The 20,309-nt window shown below is 32.9% G+C and overlaps 1 protein-coding gene across 8 annotated transcripts in view; it reads left to right on the forward strand.

The window, feature by feature from the left end:
• LOC126915054 (potassium channel subfamily T member 2) overlaps positions 1-20,309 on the forward strand; it is a 202,924-nt gene that overhangs the window by 14,585 nt on the left and 168,030 nt on the right. For 2 of the 8 annotated variants that reach the window (XM_050719370.1, XM_050719376.1), the window contains exon 1: positions 1,872-5,197. The exons of 1 other annotated variant lie outside the window; for it this stretch is intronic. In XM_050719370.1, coding sequence (XP_050575327.1) covers positions 4,941-5,197 — 257 coding nt within the window. In that variant the 5' untranslated portion in view covers positions 1,872-4,940. Of the gene's footprint in view, positions 1-1,865; positions 5,198-20,309 lie in introns of those variants that run through there. 5 more of the 8 variants (XM_050719374.1, XM_050719375.1, XM_050719369.1 and 2 more) reach the window with 5 other exon arrangements.

The raw sequence follows: 20,309 nt of genomic DNA on the forward strand, positions 1-20,309 counted from the left end.
TAAATTACTCTTATGTAGGTAAAGTAGAATTTTTTGGTTCTTTAAGAATTATTCCTGATGGTTTCCCGGTAAAAATCTAATGTTACTTATTTTCTGACTCTCGGAAAACACGCTTCTTTGCACGCTTTGAAACAAATTATTTGTTGGAATTTCATTGTTTTATGTTTTCGCAGATCTGCTTTTTGATAAAAATCTTCATAGACCAAAGGAGTAGATTTCTTTGAACCAAGGATCAAAGTATGCTTATGAAGAAAAACAACATCTTTCTACTTTATCGACTGCTTTTACGGAATTTATAAAGCTTTTGAGCTTGCGAGTTTTATATTTCCTACTCAGCGTTATAACGCTTCCGCTCTTCTGTAGAGTGCGCTGCTTGACATTGCTAAGTTTTTCCTAAGATAAAGACCGTGGTAACTTTTATCTTCTTTGTCTAATCATAAGTTTTTCTTATAATTTAAAAAATAATATATGATATACTGCTTTTACAGTACAAGTTACCAATATTACCAATATTAGTAAATATCTTTTTATAACAATAACAAGTTTGATATTAAAGGCGAAAGAAACTTTACAATAATTTTTTCAAATTGCAAGTTACCTGAATATTTTATTTAACGAAATATTATTTAACGGTAAAAATGGAAGTCTATAATTTTTACACTTGTTAAATTACCGTACATTTCCTCAACAGTCAACGATTTCTGATCACGAAATATTCATTTTATCCTTCCGGCGTAATATCAGATCTTAAATGACAGATTTTAGTTTAAAAAATTGTATTTCCCTTATACTTTATAAACTAACCACTTTTGTTATTGAATCAACCTTACATACATACTATCGTAACTTTATTTTAAGTCATGCGAAAGTTGAGTATCTCGAAAGGTGAACCACGTGGCGTATTGAAAGTCCGAGCTTTCCGCGTTACGTTAGCCATCAGTGCGCAGGCTTGATACGCAAGTTCAGCTTTTCCCGGCGCGAATCGATGCTGTACTCCGGTTGTCCATTCATCCCGCTGTGTTATTCCCAAATAATTTCGCTCTCACTGCGTATAACCTTCGACGTTACGAAATTTAATCAGATACGAATTTATACTGGTTCGTTTAAAACTATCGGGACGACAGTATTGGATGAAAGTACCGTTTTAGACAACTTTTAAGAAAATCTTTAATGAAAAAATTAATTTTTTTAACGACAATTTTTAAAGAAGAAAACAGAAAAGATAAAAAAACATTTCTATCTTTTCTATCGAATTATATAACAGTGACTGTCCTTTATCATACTTTGATAAAATGCGAAGATAATTATCCCATGTAATTTAAAGCAAAAATTACATTTTATTACTTCAGGAAGTAAAGTTTCACCCATTCATCGAGAGACACGTGTTATTTATGAAGATGCTATAAAATAATCTTATGTCAATAGTCTTATGTCATACAGCACTTTTATGAGTTTCGAAGAATTCTTGATGTAACATAAATTCGAAATACAAACTCGTTCTGAAGCTCGTATTACGATCCAGCATATCATAATAACATCGATATAAGTGACACTCTGGCCCATAGATATGCTCAGGCACGATTCATTCAACCTAAGCAGGATTATTTATCACAAACATCGATGCGACGTCAAAGTTGATAGGAAGGATCTCGTGTAAGTAAATGATGATGACACAAAAACGTACGTGCAGTAGAAGCATCTCGTGCAGCGCAGTCGCCTTGACAACGGCGGCGCCACGTGCATGTGTGCCGTTTTGTCGGAAGCGAGATGGAGAGGAAGCCATTGAGCAGGAGAAAGCGAGTAAGTTGAGTGGACAAAGTGAGAGAGAAACGGAATGAACGAGAGAAAGGGAGAAGGATCGTAACGTTGAAGAAGGAGGCAGGAAAAGAGTGGGGCGAATGTCGGTGATCGGAGAGGAGAGAGTAAGGGGTGGTTGAGCACGAGAGAAAACCGCTACGATGTACCGCAGTACGGGGTGGTGAGCTGCGAGCTGGCTCCTCGACAGTGAAAAACCAGTGAGCTGGAGGACAAGCTGACACAATCTACAGTGATATGTTATCGGGACTGATCCGTCTTGTCCAAGCGGTTTGCGATCCGCCATTTCCATTCACCAAAATTCTCATACGTTCCGATTCTCATGAATCGCACCAACACGAGTTTTTCATACCATTGAACGTGGTATCAAGTACAACTTCGTTATTTTACGTATCTTCCTGAGAAACTGTTCGATCTTTGTAAGAGGGAAAAATATTCTTGTCGTGTGTGTGGATGTAATTCAGACGATCTATGGGGATGTCGTAACTTTCGTGTTATGTCAAGGCCGATGCAGTATGTAACATGTCGATATGTCTCACTGGTTCAACCACGGTATCTCGATCTTAGACACTTGTCTCTGGATTTCGCTGGATGAAAATGCGCCACATTACCGCGATATTGAGAATACCGGGTGATATTTGTCAGCGGTTAAATGTTCCGTGAAATTTCCTCATGAGCCCTGATCAGCTGATTCTCCGTTTCTTCGCCAATGGCAATCGAGGCTGTGAAAATTATTAACGTTCGACGACGGTGAACGTCGATTTAATATTCATCAGTGGTTACCTTGAAAACCTTCCATACAATTTTTTCTTATACTTATAATCTCGTATCGATCAAATCCAACAATGCGCGGTTCGTTCTTGAAACGATGAATACGGAGATTGATGAAGACGAAGTAGACAGTAACATTCCAGTGAATATTCATCGAATTGATAACTATTCGTTGTTTATGAAAGAAGGAAAATCTATATCGTGTGTTGTTTTCAAGTGTACGGTCGTTAATTATTCGTGAAGCATATGACGTTTGTGCCAACGTACATTAAGAGATTCATATTATGGACGAAATCTGAAGGTAACATCAAAAATAATTTCGAAACACGCACAGTACTCGGCAAGCCATAACGATGCTCTTTCTAGGAGATTAGTGGGCAATATAAAGCTGATCGCTTTGCAACTTGTCGCAACATTTCTAATCAAACGCTCGTAATAGTTCCCACCATACAATCGAATGTTTCGATCAAGAACAATATGATGAAATAATATTGCAATGATCATGACCTTAGATACTGACCATCACGTGACTTCGTTTAGATCAATCAGAAGTCTGTCGTGACAAGAAGCTGCTACCTATTCCTGTTGAATGGAAAGCTGGTCGTTAAAACCACAGCGATCAGTTAAATTGCCTCTGAGAACGTCGAAGCAATTTGTTTAATTATATGTTTATGATACGTTCCCTTTTGGTCGATACAACGAACAAGCATTGGCGGAAGCATTCACATTTGCACATGGATCAAAAAGAGTTATGACAATGTGTTGTACAAATAACAATGATCATTTGAATTCTCTGAAATTAGCATCACCGGGGATAATGAGAGTGTATTTATCGAATGTATCGCGTAGCTTCAGTGCATCGACTGTTAATGCAGTATTATAATGTTTATCGATACAATGGCAATAACCACGAGATTGACTGTTATTTGACATCAATTAAAAAGATGATAACTGTTGAACGAAACATTTTTCAGCAGACTTGCTACACTCGTTAAATTTTTGAAGATTATTGTTAAACATAGATGATAGAATTACTTAGAGGATACTTTTGAGATTGTTGTTGAAGTTGCTCACATTTGATAGTTACGCTAGATTGGTTAATAGCTGTTGCATAGTTATGCAATATATGCGAAACGTTATTTCGCGCCTATTTTTAAACAATTTTCCTTACATTGATATCTCATTTACGTCGAGAATATACACAAATATATCGAAATATTGTAATGATTTTGATTGTAAGGCATAGAGTATATTGTAAGAGCACTGCACTTGTTAACTGGGGTCACTAGCCCTAAGAAATTTCTAAAATACGATTTTGTCGATCGATTCTAAACGAAAATTTGCATTTTTCAATCCAAGCGTAATTTCACGTTTCATTCGAACGTTCTGCGAAACGTTTAATAAAGCAATTTTCAAAGTGGATGGTTATTAATTTTCCACGCTTAATTGCCAATATTTAACGCTTAATTAATTAATTGTAAACATACATTATATAGAGGTTACATAGTTTACGCGTTCCAGCGAAGTTACGAGAAATTCAATTAACGAATTCCTCCAATTCGAAAGCATTCGGACAAACTTTTTCAGTCGGAGAACAATTTATTTGATCATTTGCACGAGAGAACGTTTTCGAGAGATAATTCCAACTTTTGTCAACGATCTGCAAAGGAAGAATAATATGTTCCTAAGGATGTAACGCTTCGCCACCGAAGGTGGCAATCATCGAGTTTGATACATCAAGCGTATCGATTAGAAATTATATTGATACCTCGAAGCGAGTACAAATTGCTTTCGAAGTGATTAAATTCATAACATAAAGAAAATTCCTAATATAAATCGTTTTAAGGAACAGGAAGAAGCAAAAGGAGGAGAGAATTGAAAAATCAAAATCAATATTCATAATATAAATTATCGTAAGGAACAGCAGAGGAAAGCAAAAAGCAAAAAAGGATCAAAATTAAAGAATCAAATAATTACAATATTCGATTCTATATCGTGATTTTATTAATCTACTAATCATGATGGAAAGCGATTTTAAGTTGTGCGATCGGTTTGACTGTTTGAAAGTAATTCGCGACTTATTGAAATACGACGTTTGGACGCATCATATTCCCATGACGTAGTCCGCAATGTGAGAGTGGCAATTTGAGGATGATGTTATCGGAGGGACATCATAGATCGATTCGTACCCTAGTTGTACGATCACGCGCAACAAAGTGAAGCTTCCACCAGGAAAGAAGGAACATCGGGCGAACGAGTCGGCGTTCCGTCAATTGTTCGCCCTGTTTCATCAGCGTAAGCCTCGGGATCCTCTTCGAGGCCAAAACGCTGCCTCGTCGGTTCCTTTACTCGAGATGGGCGCTAGAGCATGGGACTACGAGGCACTGCCGGAACTCCATACCTCGGCGGCCGTCACACCTACTTCCACGCCGCCAAATGCACAGCAGAAGACGCATCCGCCGAGGGTCTACTTCCAGGCGGAGAATTTGGCCTCCACCAGGAGACGGAGCAGCTCAAGGTTACTCGCTCCTCAATCTTCCTGCAGGAGACGCAGCAGAAGCATGAGCGCATGGGGTGATCTGTCGAGATCGTCGTTCAAACTCGATGAGAGGTAGGTTGTTGATATTTGAAGCATGAAGCAAAACATTTGAGAAGTTCAATGAGACGATGTAAAACTTTTTTAGTCAACGAGCTTATAGTCTAGACGTGTATCGCATATGAAAGACACAAAATCATACATGGAATTTCTTATTAGCGCAAACATATAACAAACGAATGTAGATTTAAACGAGTATAAGAAATTATATAACAAATTTTTCTAACTGAGATAAATTATATAAATTTCCAGCCTAGGTAAGCCAGGGTTTAGCCAGGGTAAACCTTTAAAAAGATAGTACTTTTTCAGATTTTTCACATACTTAGTAAGTTATGTGACATTATGTTCAATAGCTTCTACTTTTATATCTTCTGAGTAACGTCCTTCCTACAATCTTCCCAGGAGGTAGGAAGTTAGGCACGTCGTAAGCATTAATGCACAACTTTTCTCCTCGGCTTATTCCTTTTACGTATTCCGTGAATTATTATAAAAGGAAACTTGCGCATTTAAAATTCCTCTGTAAAAATGAAATGGATCAATCTACTCAAAATGTACAGCTTTCTGGCTCTGCAAATTCACGCTCGGAGTAAACGCTTGAATGCATAGCTAAAACTGTTAAAAGTATCGTATGCCACGCAGAGAAAAATTTAAATATCGATAACGGATATTTTTATACTATTTCACACTTTTAAAACTGTTTCAAAAGCGAAGAAGAAGCTAACGAATTTTTCACCTACCAATACGTGTTTTGTATATCTCCTTTATTTTTATACCTATATTTTTTTTATATCTCTATTGTCATGCCAGTTTCTTTTTAAAATGCAGATTTAATAATTGATCGTTCTATTATAAAATAATATACCTTGTGGCCCTGATAGACTGTATTAGTATTAAAGTTGTTTATTAATATCAAAATCAATATCGATATAGTAGAAATAAGAAAAATATAAAACAAAAATACGTAAGCAATATTGCGATCGTCCTGTGTAAATTACTGCCCTCTAGCAAAAATAAGCTATTTACTTAACCCACTTTCAACTTATCTAGATAAATTGCGTATATGATATAAATATTAGTATCGTTATGATCAACGACAATATATCAATATGTCGAGGGCATGACGAAGCAAAAAAAGAAAATTAAACAAGATGGGTATTTATACATATAGTATATACATACTATATAAGATATGAAATCTTTTAGAATCTTGATTATCCAAGTTAATTGTGATTTTTATACATTTATAAGAAATTTAATACATTATACATAGCATGCAAAAATATATAAAATATTTATAGTACAATGTTGTAATACTTTGTAGAAACAAATCACCACTTTCTTTGAACTCTTTTTGGTGATACACAAAATGCTTGAATTTTATAACATGCATATTACATTACCATCTGGATTATTCGTTTCTCATTATAAAAGTAGCAAAACGTGCACATGAATGAAAAATATAATAAACAGAGGATAATGAACGTTAAAACGTTCTAACAACTTTTGACAATATAACATTTATTTAACAACATTATGCAAATGGAAACTATAACGTAATTCAATAACATGGATGAAACGTCAAAATTGTAATATAGAAACTAATATATAAAAAAGTGAGAAGGAAGAAGAATTTACATAGAACTACATAGGACTAAAATGTCCCGCTTCAACAGCTTAGAGTTGTAACACGCGTTTCATCCAATTTTGCTGAATTTAACTTACATGTTGCTGCATCTACGCAAACTGCGACATTTGCTTTTCATTTTCTGTATGTTTTTGAGTGGTTACAGATGAAACATATACACTCAATCACATTGAAATATGTCTGTTATTTTTTATTCTTTTATGTTGACGTGTGTTATATCTTTCGCTGACATTTTGTTAAACTAAACCAAAACTGGCAACTTATTTATTACCAAGTACACAATAAACATTATTCTCCTTTCTATTTATTAGCTTTTCTATCATATAAATTCGTATATACAAGATTACCTAAATCGCGCGAACGAAAAAAAAGTATATTCCATTAAATAAACCAGCCGATATCTCATCCTAAAACAGCTCCTTGTATACGTTTGCTAAGCTTCGGTCTTTAATGATCAGTGGTCGTTTCAGGGACTAACGAAACGTGTTTTACTGTCAACGCATCGAAAACCAATAGCGACCCTGGTCCGGTAATATCGAGAAATGTCAATTAGGGATTTCGAAGCTTCCATTAAGCTGGAAAAAGGTCGACACACATTTCATGTAATGTCATACGGACTTAGTATCAGAATTTCTAAGGGAAATTTATTGTGTAACAGAAGTATAATAGCTTGGGATTTCTCGCCATATAGGCATTTCTTGATAATATGAATTTATATCGTTGTCGTTATTATTTTCTAAACGTAAACTCTCATTCAAAAGTTTGGATCATCCTTCGTCGTTTGAACGTACGTTTCTGTGAGAAATAAGAACATTATGGCTTTCATTTTTAAATACAGCATGTCCCATGGTAATAATGATACGATCGGTGAGATAAATATAGAATAAAATTGTTTCATATGACAGTTTCTTTTCTTATATTACTGAATCGCCTTGTATAATTAATACATAAGCGTAATGCAACGAAAAGATAAAATTACGAATAAAATATCTTTCATAGAAGAAAGTAATTTCTTTCGAAACTAAGACATGCTCCAAATGTTTGAGCAAGAGCATGTATTTTTCAGAATTTTCGTCAGTACAAGGATGGAATAATTTAAATTTGCATCATCTTCATTTTTAACGTAACGCTATTCAAGAGCTTTGCACAACACGCTTTTCCCTTATTTCCCTTTTTAACGTTATATTCGTTAAACTAGCATCGCGCGTGAAGATATATAAATTTACTTTCAAGGAATGTTGTGAAAGTTCTTGAACGCTTGAAAGCGCTATGTGAGGTGTGTGTTTGTGTGTACTTTAAAGCTACCAGCTAACGTTGGAATTTACCATACGTAGCATAAGAAAAGGAAAAATTTTGTACGTGGAAAGTTTGGAGTATGTATTAATGTTAAAGTGCGAAACCATTCGATAATAGGAAAATTCCAATATAATCTCATACGTATATAACGATGAATAATATTTCTTTCAACAGAAATTATATAAAAAATTTAAACAGACTTTGCACTTCTTTTCATATCTATAGTGTTTCTTTTTCCATTTATGGATCATATCTCTATAGTCTGTAAATCGTTATTCTTTTTGTAATAGTAATATTGACACGACTAGTTATGGGATATCAAACATTTAAATTCATAAATTTAGTTTAGACATTTATAAATTATAAACATTTTTTGATTTTGATATTTTATATAGATATTTTAATTTAAACCTGTTTATTAAATCCTATCATTATTGCACGAACCTTCAGAAAACACATCATTATATTACAAATTAAAACTAATCTAGAAACACGGAATAGAAAATTTGACAAATGTTCATTCCTGAAATGATTTTATATAGAAATTTTTAAAATGTATATTCAGCAGCTACAGCTTTAATTTCGTCTGAAAACCAATTTTCCTTAGCCCGGGCCTGAATTTTACGTTACCTCTTAAAAGGCTTTGGCGAAGATCCGCCTGAAACGAAAGGATCAACTCTCTTATCCTTCCCTTATTTTTGTATGTCTGCAACGTGAGACGCTTTTAGAACTTTTAAGTTCGAGTACCACTGTTTCACGCAAAGCGTGTGTATTTCGAAAGTGCACTTTGTCATATTTTTTCAGAATGAAATATTAATGGTACTTCTTTCCGAATGGCCCGGTTGCCCGCTTTGTTCCTTATCTTTTATACCAGCCAAACTGCTATAAAGTCGAGTACGGTGCCTGACAAAGTGATACACCTTTTTACGAAGTTCCTGTGACATCGCAACTTCCTTCACTAATTTTTACGTTCGTGCATCGTCAATGGACGATTTATGGATAATTATACTTTATAGGCGAGTCGAGGGAACGTTATAATTATAAATAAATGCTTCTATAAATATGCTTTAACATGATTTTTCTTTATGGAAGCTGTAACAAAACATGGACGAGGAATATCTATGAAAATATATTGAAAGACAATATGATTATCTGCCGTTATTTTAGTTGAATATCCGCTGTTATGTAGTACATTATGTGGTATCTATTAAAAGTTATTGTTTCTATATCGTATAAGATTTCCATAATACATTTACGTCGTGCATTAGAGGGGCTTTAGCTTACAAATTGCTTTATGGAGAAAATGTGAAACAGGACATCTCAGTTTTCCACGTTGGTTATTACCATAAATCCGTCCTTGTTAACGTACCTTATGATCCATGATTAACCGCGCTTTAGTAATTTTGTGGGAGTTTTAGTTGGCGAGATTAAACGTTTATTGGTAAAACACAAAGTAGTAAATTAAAGTGGTATATTCGTAACTGTTTGTAATTGTACGAAATAATTATTCGAAATATATTCAGCTATAGAAATCCACATACGCTTGTCGAATTTTGTGTATACGACATAAATAAAGCAACTAAAAGTGCACTTTGTCACAGAATCATTTATATTTATCAACAACGAACAGTACAACATGATTTTGAATGTGTCTGTGTAGTATTTATATTTCAATAAAAGATAGAAGAACGTAGTGTTATTTACATAATTTACAAAAGGCTTTGAATGAAAGCGTATCAGACATTACAACATTTCTAATTTTATTAGAATATCGAGGATCGAATTTCAATACTCTTCGTTTTCACTTTTATATTTAAATTTCTTCCTACTTCCTGCGTGTTTTATGTTCATACATGACATGAAGTTCAAGTTTATATTATATTATATTCGTTAAATGAAAGGTGTCGTTAAAATTAATTCGAGTGAGTGAGACTGCTCAGTATGAATATTTCTGTCACATCATTTCTTCGAAAATGTGAGGGTATTCGTGTGTAAAGGTCATGTTTACTTTGACGCTAGCCTATTTCACCCGGATTGTCTGTATAGTGAGCGAATTCAACAGGAGAGTTGAATTTGCCTGTCGAGACAAATAGAAAACCGTGAATGTCCCAATTTGCCGCTGCATTCTCCAATGTGTTCCTGCCAACGTGCATAATAACTACACATTTTAAACTACCATTCTAATGGAAATCGCTAAAGTATAAAGCAACGTAGCAAATTATACGTAAAATGTTTTTGAGAAATGCACCATTACGACACTCTTGGTATTCCGTAACCAATTTTCCTATTTAGTACTTTATAGTATATTATAAGCAAATTGCGAATTCTTATTCAAATTTATAAAAGAGATCGTCGTAATGTTTATAGATATAATAACTAACTCCGACTATATGAGATATTAGGATAAAAAACAATAGCATAGGAGAAATGTTAGAGATTTTTCGAAAAGTTTAACGAAACAAACAGAAATTTAGTCCATTTTATAGTAACGAAAATTTCATAGTAACTGTAATATGCGGAACGTATCTCTGAAACTGCTGAAAGTTGTAGAATACGCGTTGCATCATACATATATCTACTGTTGATTATTATTACAAATCACTAGAGAAATGTAAATCCATAGTAGGGATCATCTGAGAATACAGAATCAAAGTTCGGTCCATGCAGGTACATATGGGTAGAGAAATCGATGTCGTATCAATTACGAGTATGAAGCTCGTTCCATACGAAATACATAATGATCAACAAGAATAATCTCGCAATGATATCTCGAGACCAGCGACATTAAACATACGTCAACGAATATCGGATTCGGATCATGAGGATTCGCAAGAACAGTTGGTCCAAACTTCTAGATCCCTCGAGATTAGTCTAGCTCACGAAGGTATACGAACATTTGTAGAAATTATAATTTTTGTGTTATACGAAATATTTTGAAATTTTATTAGCGTTGTAACGACTATCATTATTATACTTTGCGAAGCTTGAAAGTTTACCTAGATTTCATTTTTTCAGATATATTTATAAATACATGAATTTGCATAAACATGTACAGTCTAGATATTATAATAGGAATAGCATTAGAAATAGTATCAAATTTGTAAATATTTATCAAGCGTTGTGTGAACACTGTTTTGCTATCAGAAATAAAACCTTAAATTCTCAACCTTTATCGGTCGTATGTCACTCTCGACATGCTACTGTAATTTTATCGTAGAAGTCATATACAAGTCACGTGGAACGTGATAAAACTCCGATTTGGAAACTACGGCACTAGTATTCGATAAAAGTTAATTGACGTTTTAACTGTCGCATAAAATACTTTAATTTTTTCGAAGCTTGAATATATTAGAAGCTGTGAGTTTGTTATGCAATGTTATGCGAAATTGAGTCCGTTATTCTTGCACGATACCTTTTACCTCGGTTAAGGACAAGGTCGGAAAAAGGCTAAAGGGTTGATCCTCACTATTACAGACTGAGAAAACGAGGACCACATTCTATTCCGGTGGTTCTTTCATGTTAATCCTCGATCTCGGGTTCGCCTACGGATTTTGTATTCCTCTTTATGCCTCATTCGGTAGACTTCAATGCGGTGCCATTACGATTAACGACTGCAGCCATTATTCTGGACGTTATTTCGCTGCTTCTCGTGCATCTATAACAGCCATGTTGACATTGCCTCTTCTACAGTTGAAACGACAAAGTGGAAAAAGTGGTGTAGAGTCGTTCTGATGAATTCATGGTTTTCGTAAGAATTATTTCAGAGTGAAACCTGGATAATCAGAACCAACGATCATTAAAACATTTATTTCAATAGTTAGTTGTTTCAAAATTTGAGGATAATTGTTGCGTTTAGATGAAACATATGTTATAACTCTAAGCTAGCGAAACAGGACATTGTGCTACTAAATTTTTCATTACGTTTTATCTTTCTCCTTTTTCATTCTCTTTTGTTAGCTTTCATATTAGAAGTTTTATACCTTATTCATGTTATTGCGTTGTATTGTGTTGTGTTATGGTTTTTATCCGCATAAAATTGTTGAATAAATGCTTTATTGGAGGAACAAATTAAAAATTGTCAGAATGTTGTAACGTCTTTTGTTCCTATTTAATGTTAATAGTTATAACGTAAATGGAAAACAAATAATTTTCTTATATAAAGTTCATAAATTTTCTCGTATGATTATTTAAACATTTTTAGTTCTGATTAGTTCTGATTTAGTTCTTAGATTAGTTCTGATATAACCAAAATTTTACGATTCTACTAAAAATTCTACTATTCTACTACTATAATCAATATTTACATTTTTTTACCATGGTATTGATATAAGTTCTTATCATTTGTTTGTGTATGGGTATACTAAATTATTTAACGATAGCGATAAAGACCAATAAATCTGTAAAAACTTTTTGCAAAATTGATAGGATTCGTAAGTACATATTATACATGTAATTTTGAGCGAATTGAGCGCGAGTTGGTTACCCATGATTGCAGTAGAATGAATCGTGCATTGGTGAGACGTGATGTCAGAGTCTTCCTATTTTATTTAGAAATTATTTACAAAATAATTACTAACACATTGGTTACTAATGTATCGAGTGTAGTTTCATAAAAATTATTAGTCAACTTGAGAAGTATTTCTTACCTAATTCGCTACATAATAGATCTAATTCCAAATAAATAATCTATCGTGTGTCAAAATTATTCGATTATCTAAAAATTCAATTCCAATGTATTCTTTGATTTATTATGCATTGTTTTAGACTTTCGTTTGTCGTCTGTAGAGTCCAATTTATTACTCAAATATTGTAGATCTCAGTTTGTGCGTATTCTAACATTTGAAAAAATCGATGCAGCTTTTTTATGGAATAGTTGACCTGGAATGTTAGCGATTTGCTGCGTGCTACGTTATGCCTAAAGCCGATATTTCTTTCTTTCTCTCGGATTCAACCTAGTTATCATTGTGTGATGTATCACAGTTGGCTGAAAACTGACGATAATGGTTCTTGCTTTCTAAAGCTTTCTAGCTTAACTTTTTTTTATATCAGGCATTCAATGAAATGCAAAAATGTTATCCTTTTTCACTTCGTTCTAGTTTGTGTTTATATTATATTCTTTTTTTTTTTTTACTAAAAAACTAGAAATGAAATTTTCTTCAATACATCGAGAGAAATGTTTTAATGATAGATTAAGTTCAACAATAAACATTGTATGAAATATTTGAGAAAGGATTGAAGCACAGTTTCATAATTTTTTAAGAAGTGTCAGAGATAATATGTCACATTATATTAAAGTTTATAAGAACATGTGTATGTATATTTACATGTGTATAGATTGATATATACATAATATACCTATATGTGTTAGCTATATAGCTAACATCAATATTATAAAATAATGTTAATTATATTATTTGATAAAATGAGATAATGTAATAATAAAACGAATAAAAGAAATGATAAAACGATATAATGATTTCAAATAACGAAGCAACCATACATTTAAGTGCTATTCATTGATATTTAAGTAGTATTTAATTGTTTGTTTCAGGTAAGTGATAATTCGAGGGTTGTGATTCCTATATTAAGTAAGTAATTAAATTTTAGTCTATATAACGATAGTTCATCAAAAAGTGTAGAATGAATAATTTCACATAAAAATATAATCTGCATAGAGGGAACAAAGCAGTTAAATGATAAAGCCTTGTAATAAATGATAAAGCCATAAACATCAATTGTAACATTATAAAAATTGGCAGTCGTGTGAAAAAGAGTCTGATGCATCTATTCCATAATCCATAATAAATCGATATGTTAAATTTTTAATCTATGTAAATATGAAACGAAGATGAAAAGCTTTTATATCTTTTCTTTCTTTGAACTTTAATATTTTATTAAACTCAATTAGGATGTTCGTTTCGCGAATAGCATTAGAAAGGCAAACAAATCTTGCGAAAAAGCGAGTTGCTAGGTGTAAGTTATACCATTTGATACAGCTCATAGTTCATAAGTTTTTATTACCATGCTCTTTATTACGCGTACGCAGTAAGATTGTATCCTCGTATACCCCATTATTTGGATTTAAATTACCGAAACGCAAAATAACAGTTTCATTGCAATACTTTTATGTTTATAACCGCAATCTCTGTTGAACACCATTTGATTCTCAATGTAATGACATGGAAGCTGTGCAAACCGGTTTTCTTTATTTTAAAACCACAGTTTTAAGGCGTAGCTTTTCAAACATGTATTATATTTTTAAAGAAATATCTTCATTGTAACTCAAACCTACCTAACGTGTGAAGGTCCTATTAACATTATTTTTGCTGCGAGTTAGTTTCATACAGTGGACAGTTATGCAGACTCAGGTTTTAAAAAATATCAAAAGAAGCAAACCTATGCAGAGATCTCTCATAGATTTCTCATAGATATATACATTTTCGCAATCTACTTGCTTTCTGTACTTATTTAAATATTTGCTTCATCCAATCAGCAACCTAAAAATTAAGAAAATATTTGTTCCTACGATTGATTTAATACACGTGTAAAAACGCTTATAAATCTTGCTATTTAGAAAGTTATTCGCATCGAGTATATTCTAATTAGTAAATATTTCGTAATTAACGCATTTCGAACAGAATTTACGACACATACGTATCTTTGATAATTTTGTTAGTAGTTTCGCAATATCTACTTGTTACCAATCTTGGTTTCCTAAATAAGTAAATTAGATACGGTAAGTACTGAATTATACGGTAAACCAGCTTTCACGGTTGAACGAAGTTCTAGATTGAACAAACGAGTTCACAGTTCCTGTCAAAGTTGACTGACTGTTGGTGTCAAACAGTGATAGTAATGTCGTTCACATGTACCGTTTGGGAATCGATAAACGAATCCAGTTACGCAACAGGCTCTCTCTTGTTCCATTTTGTCATCATATATATATAATAGATTTTTAAATTGGTTCAAAATTTTACTAATATAGTTGGAATTGTCAAATTGTTTTACTATAATTTTAATGAAATTTCAAAAATTTTATATTCGCAATAATTTGCTGCAGTGAATGTTGAATTTCTTTCATGAACCTGTATATTCTGGAAAGATTTCACATAAAATGTGAGTGTATATCTTGAGAAGCTTTCATGTAAAGTATGGCTCTGACACTCTATTCGGCGTTAAATGCAGTCGAAAGCTTTGACGTTAGGCAAAGTACTCAAATACATACACGTCTTTGAGTACAAGTTCTACCTAAATGCCAAGTCTTTACATAGAAGTTTCATGATGTAAATATCCCAAAGAATTTACACAACATCAGCTATACCTTCCGCATTTTGTTGCCATAATATCGTTAGCTCTATAGCACTTGATAAACTGTGATTCAGCCGTAATAGATGTTTATATTTAGTCGATTGCTCTTCGATGAATGCACGTGTTCTTAAACAAGAGTTTTTCCACGCTGCACAAAGAAGCACGCGACCCAGAAAAACGTCCGGTATAAAAAGCCAGTGGAAGTGTATCGATCGTTGTGACAGAAAAGGCTAATTATCCAGTCTCGTTTTTCAAAGATAATGTGAAGAAATTTGTTGCTTCTACAACTTCTCATTCATCAACTATTCCCTGTCAATACAATGTATTCGTATAAGAAGGTGGCATTTTTTGAGACATCATTTGAGATGACATGGAGGTAAAGCAGACCTCGCACGATGAGATTTATCTCGAATGAGGGCTCATGTGGTACCTATTCATGACTGAAGATTATGCAGGAAAGATACAAGTCCAGTTTCGTTAATTTTCTGACTTTTCGTCGTTAGGGAACAATATGCAGTTTATTAAAAATTTAATCAATACTCGAATTTAGTATAGAGAAGATAAAAACATCTTCCAAAAATTTTTTTTCCTATTTCACTGCGTCGAAGCTATTGATTATGAATGGGTATTATGATATAAAGTTCAGCTCGCATGATACCTCGTCTCAAGATAAATCTCATTATGTAGAGTATAGAATGTAGAGTTTAGAGCGTAGAGTGTAGAATGTAGAGGCTATTTTAGATGAGTAATGCGCTGGTTCACTGATCGTTATACAGTGCGATATTATTCTATTTGTAGATGCGAAACGTTCGGTCAATACGCATAGCTATTTTTATGATTATGTCGAATCTATTAGAAATAATCAATCAGACTTACATTCCTTCCAAATGCTTTTTGAGCGATGATTAGTACTCCTAATATTATTCCTCATAGTAATCGTTATTATCGGTTGACGATATCAAGGATAGTATCTTTTATCAAACGGAAGCGATTTATCAACCGTTGGAAGCGGAAGGTATTTCCTGTTTTCCAGTTTATTTTTCCGAATCGATTTTTGTATCTTGCAAGGGGAATGTTGTTTTATCTCTGTTGGTAAGGTAGATATCCATGAAGCTTTTTGAAGCGCAGACAACCTTCCTTCACTTTGCATTCGATTAATTCTGAGCGTAAACGATCCTAATTTCAAACATTCTACCTTACCGGTAGCTTTCAAGCTCGTTGAAGGTGAATTTCCGGCCACTTGGCGCAACATAGTTGGGTTCCACGAAATTTTTAAACAAGATATTTCTGTTTAAAATATTTTTTTTAATTTAATAATTATGTGAAATTATATCGTGTTATATTAACAGTCATTGATCTGTAATATTCGTTTGAGTTACACATTTTTCTCCTGGATTCGTCTAAAACTAACGTCATCTATATGCCACTTAGAGTTTAATAAATTTGGGTTTAGCTTTAAGTTTTCAAATTTTAATCCACGATTTAAAACTTACAGTAAAGAATTTGTATGATCGAATGGTACCTTCAAATATAATTTGAAATGTTCAATGAAATTTCAAAAGTAAAATAATTCTATAGCAAGTAAGTGTTAAAATCAATTTTTACAGTTTCATATTATACAATTTGAAACTTTATTCATCCCTCCGTTCTAGAAACACATGGATGATAAATAATAAATGATGGACCCAGTAATCAGGCTATTTCGAGTATATCTCAGTAGCGAGATTGTTATCAGCGACTGGCTCCCCTCTTGAGTATCGCGATGATGGTTCTTCACTCTGTATCTAGTTCCAAATTTCTTATCCTCCCATTTTAGCGAAAGTGGGGCTCTCAATGTACTTATCTTGGAGTAGGATTATGAAAGTCTCGAATGTTCACTTCTGTAAGATCCCGAGTAATAAGGATGAAATACGATGACATTGATCGCCCCACGATTTCATTTCGCTGAAAGCTAAAATATGTACGAGGATCGTTTTCGAAATTTTTGTTCCACTTGAATATAAATAATTAACTTTCCTTTAGTTTCATCTAAATCTAGTAAAACAAAATGTTTTTGTATTTCACTGTGTAAATTCTCGTTTATAAGTCACATTTATCCTTGACTTGGCAAATTTTTACGAGAAAATTAAAATATATTTTTAAAAGAGAAAACAATAATAAATTGTTGTTCTATGCGAAGTTCAATTTTTAAAGTGAAGTTTTAATATAAATGCAAATTTTTCATTCAGAAAATGAAACCAACTTGCGTCAATATTTACGATCAATATTTTTATATTAATGAAACCGTAGCGTTAGTCAACGTTGTGGAAAGATATGCACGAAATTTCTCACTCTCTGTGATAAAACATATTCTGTCCAACAATTAGGAATACACCTCGATCAAAGTACAATATCATTGAAAAGTTTTCAAATTATTAGGAATGGTTAAATGTTTTTAACAAAATTTAATTTGATTTAATCGTGAATTATATTAGAATACATATTAGAATCGTGACTTATACAGAATAGAATACAAAATATATACTTAATTACTGATAAATTTTATTAATTAAGGTAATAAATTTTATTTTTTCAATTTTACGGGAGAAAGAAAAGATTCTATTAAAACGATGTGATTGATTGGAGAATATATGTTTTATTTGGATTAATTATGTATCATAGGATGAATTTATTATTATTTGTGTAGGTCGGTAGGAAAATTGTCGTTTCTAAGTTGTATTGGTTAAGGAATTTCCAAGTAATATTGCACCTCGTTTCCCGTGATTTACTGAGAACGATTTCAGTTTCAAATTATCTTCATTATATTCCCATCTTTAATTCCGAGGAGACGGAAAGCCAGCAAAGTAATAACAAGTGATGCGAATTATTACAAATTGCAGAAACAAATGGAAATGGAAATATTTCGGTTCGTAAAGGTAAATATCATAGGTAAACTGATAAATTTTTAAAAATTGAAACTATATTTAAAATATAATATTACTTTTATAATTTGATAATACGAATCGTATTTGACATTTATATTACAACGCAAAAGGAGAAAATAAATCAAATAATTTTCTATTCGTATGACACTCGCCTGTCGATTTCATTTTAATGTTACTGGCACTTACCAGACTGCCGTGACTTTTGACCCATCAATTTTAGTCGATGTTCGACTTCTCTTCCCTTCGAATGGCGTGAAGTAAATTTAAATCGTCTTATTGTAAAATATTTGACTGTTAAATAACCGATAATGATATATTTGATCGATTTTGTTTAACCATATAAAAATTTCCGATATACATACGATATATCACATTTTCAGTATCATTACTTTCACAGTGATCACTTTGTATTACCGAATATTATCAGCATCAATAAGTCAATTTATTTGAAAATAATTTCTTTTTCAGTATTAATCCTGAATAAGGTTTAACACTTTTGAAACGAGTGCTACGTCATGGTGAAAACCCTTATAAGATATAAGCAGCCCACTGTAGAATTTCTACGCAATGGAATCCGTTATCTTTCAGCTACACAAGGAAAAAAGCAAATACAATTCTGTAAGCAGAAATTGCAAACTTGTCGTCATTAGCGAATCGCTAAATCTACATAGGTATTCGTGAGCATACATCCAATCTACTCTTCCTATGCAATGGCAATGACGGCAAGACAACTTTCTCATTCCGTACAAAGTGATCTTTTCGAGTGTGATGAAAATGCGGAACCGATCTCGTCAGTCGTAAGAATGCAGTATTCAGAATCGTCAAGCACCGTTTCTCCAAGCAGTTGTACCCGCCGGATATAACTAGGGAAATGAGAACCAAGATCCATGTTCTGTGTTGCCCTTTGTGGAGTCCTGTGAATGTTCGACGGCAAACAGAAGATTGGTTCTGTTCCTCGTGCTGCTTTCCTTTTAATGGATGCTTTTTACGATATATCATATAACTGGTTTCGTTATAGCAAATGCTTTATTCTATTTGTCTTCTGCTTGTCTGGGAACTTTTTATATATTCGAAATATTATTCATGATTCGTTGGTGGTACAAACAGAAGATAATCGAACAAAGAACTTGGGAAAACTGAAAAAAGTTCTATCGTTTGAAAGTATACGCCTGCATCTTATTTTAGAAGCTACAAGTCATGGATCCAGCTACTGTCGCTTGTGATTAGATGTACACAGATTTGTCCATCTTCCATGTCCATTTACTTTACGTTTTCCTCCGGAGTTCCTTCGTTTTCAGCCAATGTATTGGAAATTTTATTATTGAAATATTGAAATATTTTATTTGAAATATTCAAAATGAAAGTGATACTTTCATAGTTCTAAAGTTTAACAGTAGAATTATCAGAATAGTTGAAATGATTAATTCGTAAAAATTGTATGGATTTACGACAACGATGCGCTTTTGTAAATTTGTCTGGAACTTTATTAATTTGAAAATACCGATACTGATCTTATCTGAAATCTTTCGCTACAAGTTTTATACTTTAGCCTCCTTTAGATAGTGTTAGTGTTAAATTTCTAATATAACACTTCTCTCTTCAAATTTTTTGAAAATTATGATTCGTTTGAAGTATTCGAAAAAAATTCTTGCAGAGGTAGAAAGCCGATTCTGTTCGTTACAATTTCTTTGAAGAGAAATCAAGTCGCAGCACTGTATTAATATTACGTACTAATTAGTCTGAAATGAAATACGTATTTACGTGTTTTCACAATTGCTGCAATGAAGCAATTAAAACTTGCTTCGTTATTTAATTGAATTTAAGAGAGAAGATATTGCGTTTAATTTAATTAATTTGTATGATTTCGTGGTTTCATGGAACAAAGAAAGCAATCATAACTATTGCAAGCCATAAAAAATTGTCTTATAATTCCAGTTGAATCAACTGAAGTCGT

This window comes from Bombus affinis, chromosome 4 (assembly GCF_024516045.1).
Source record: "Bombus affinis isolate iyBomAffi1 chromosome 4, iyBomAffi1.2, whole genome shotgun sequence".
Classification (NCBI taxonomy): Eukaryota; Metazoa; Arthropoda; class Insecta; order Hymenoptera; family Apidae; genus Bombus; species Bombus affinis.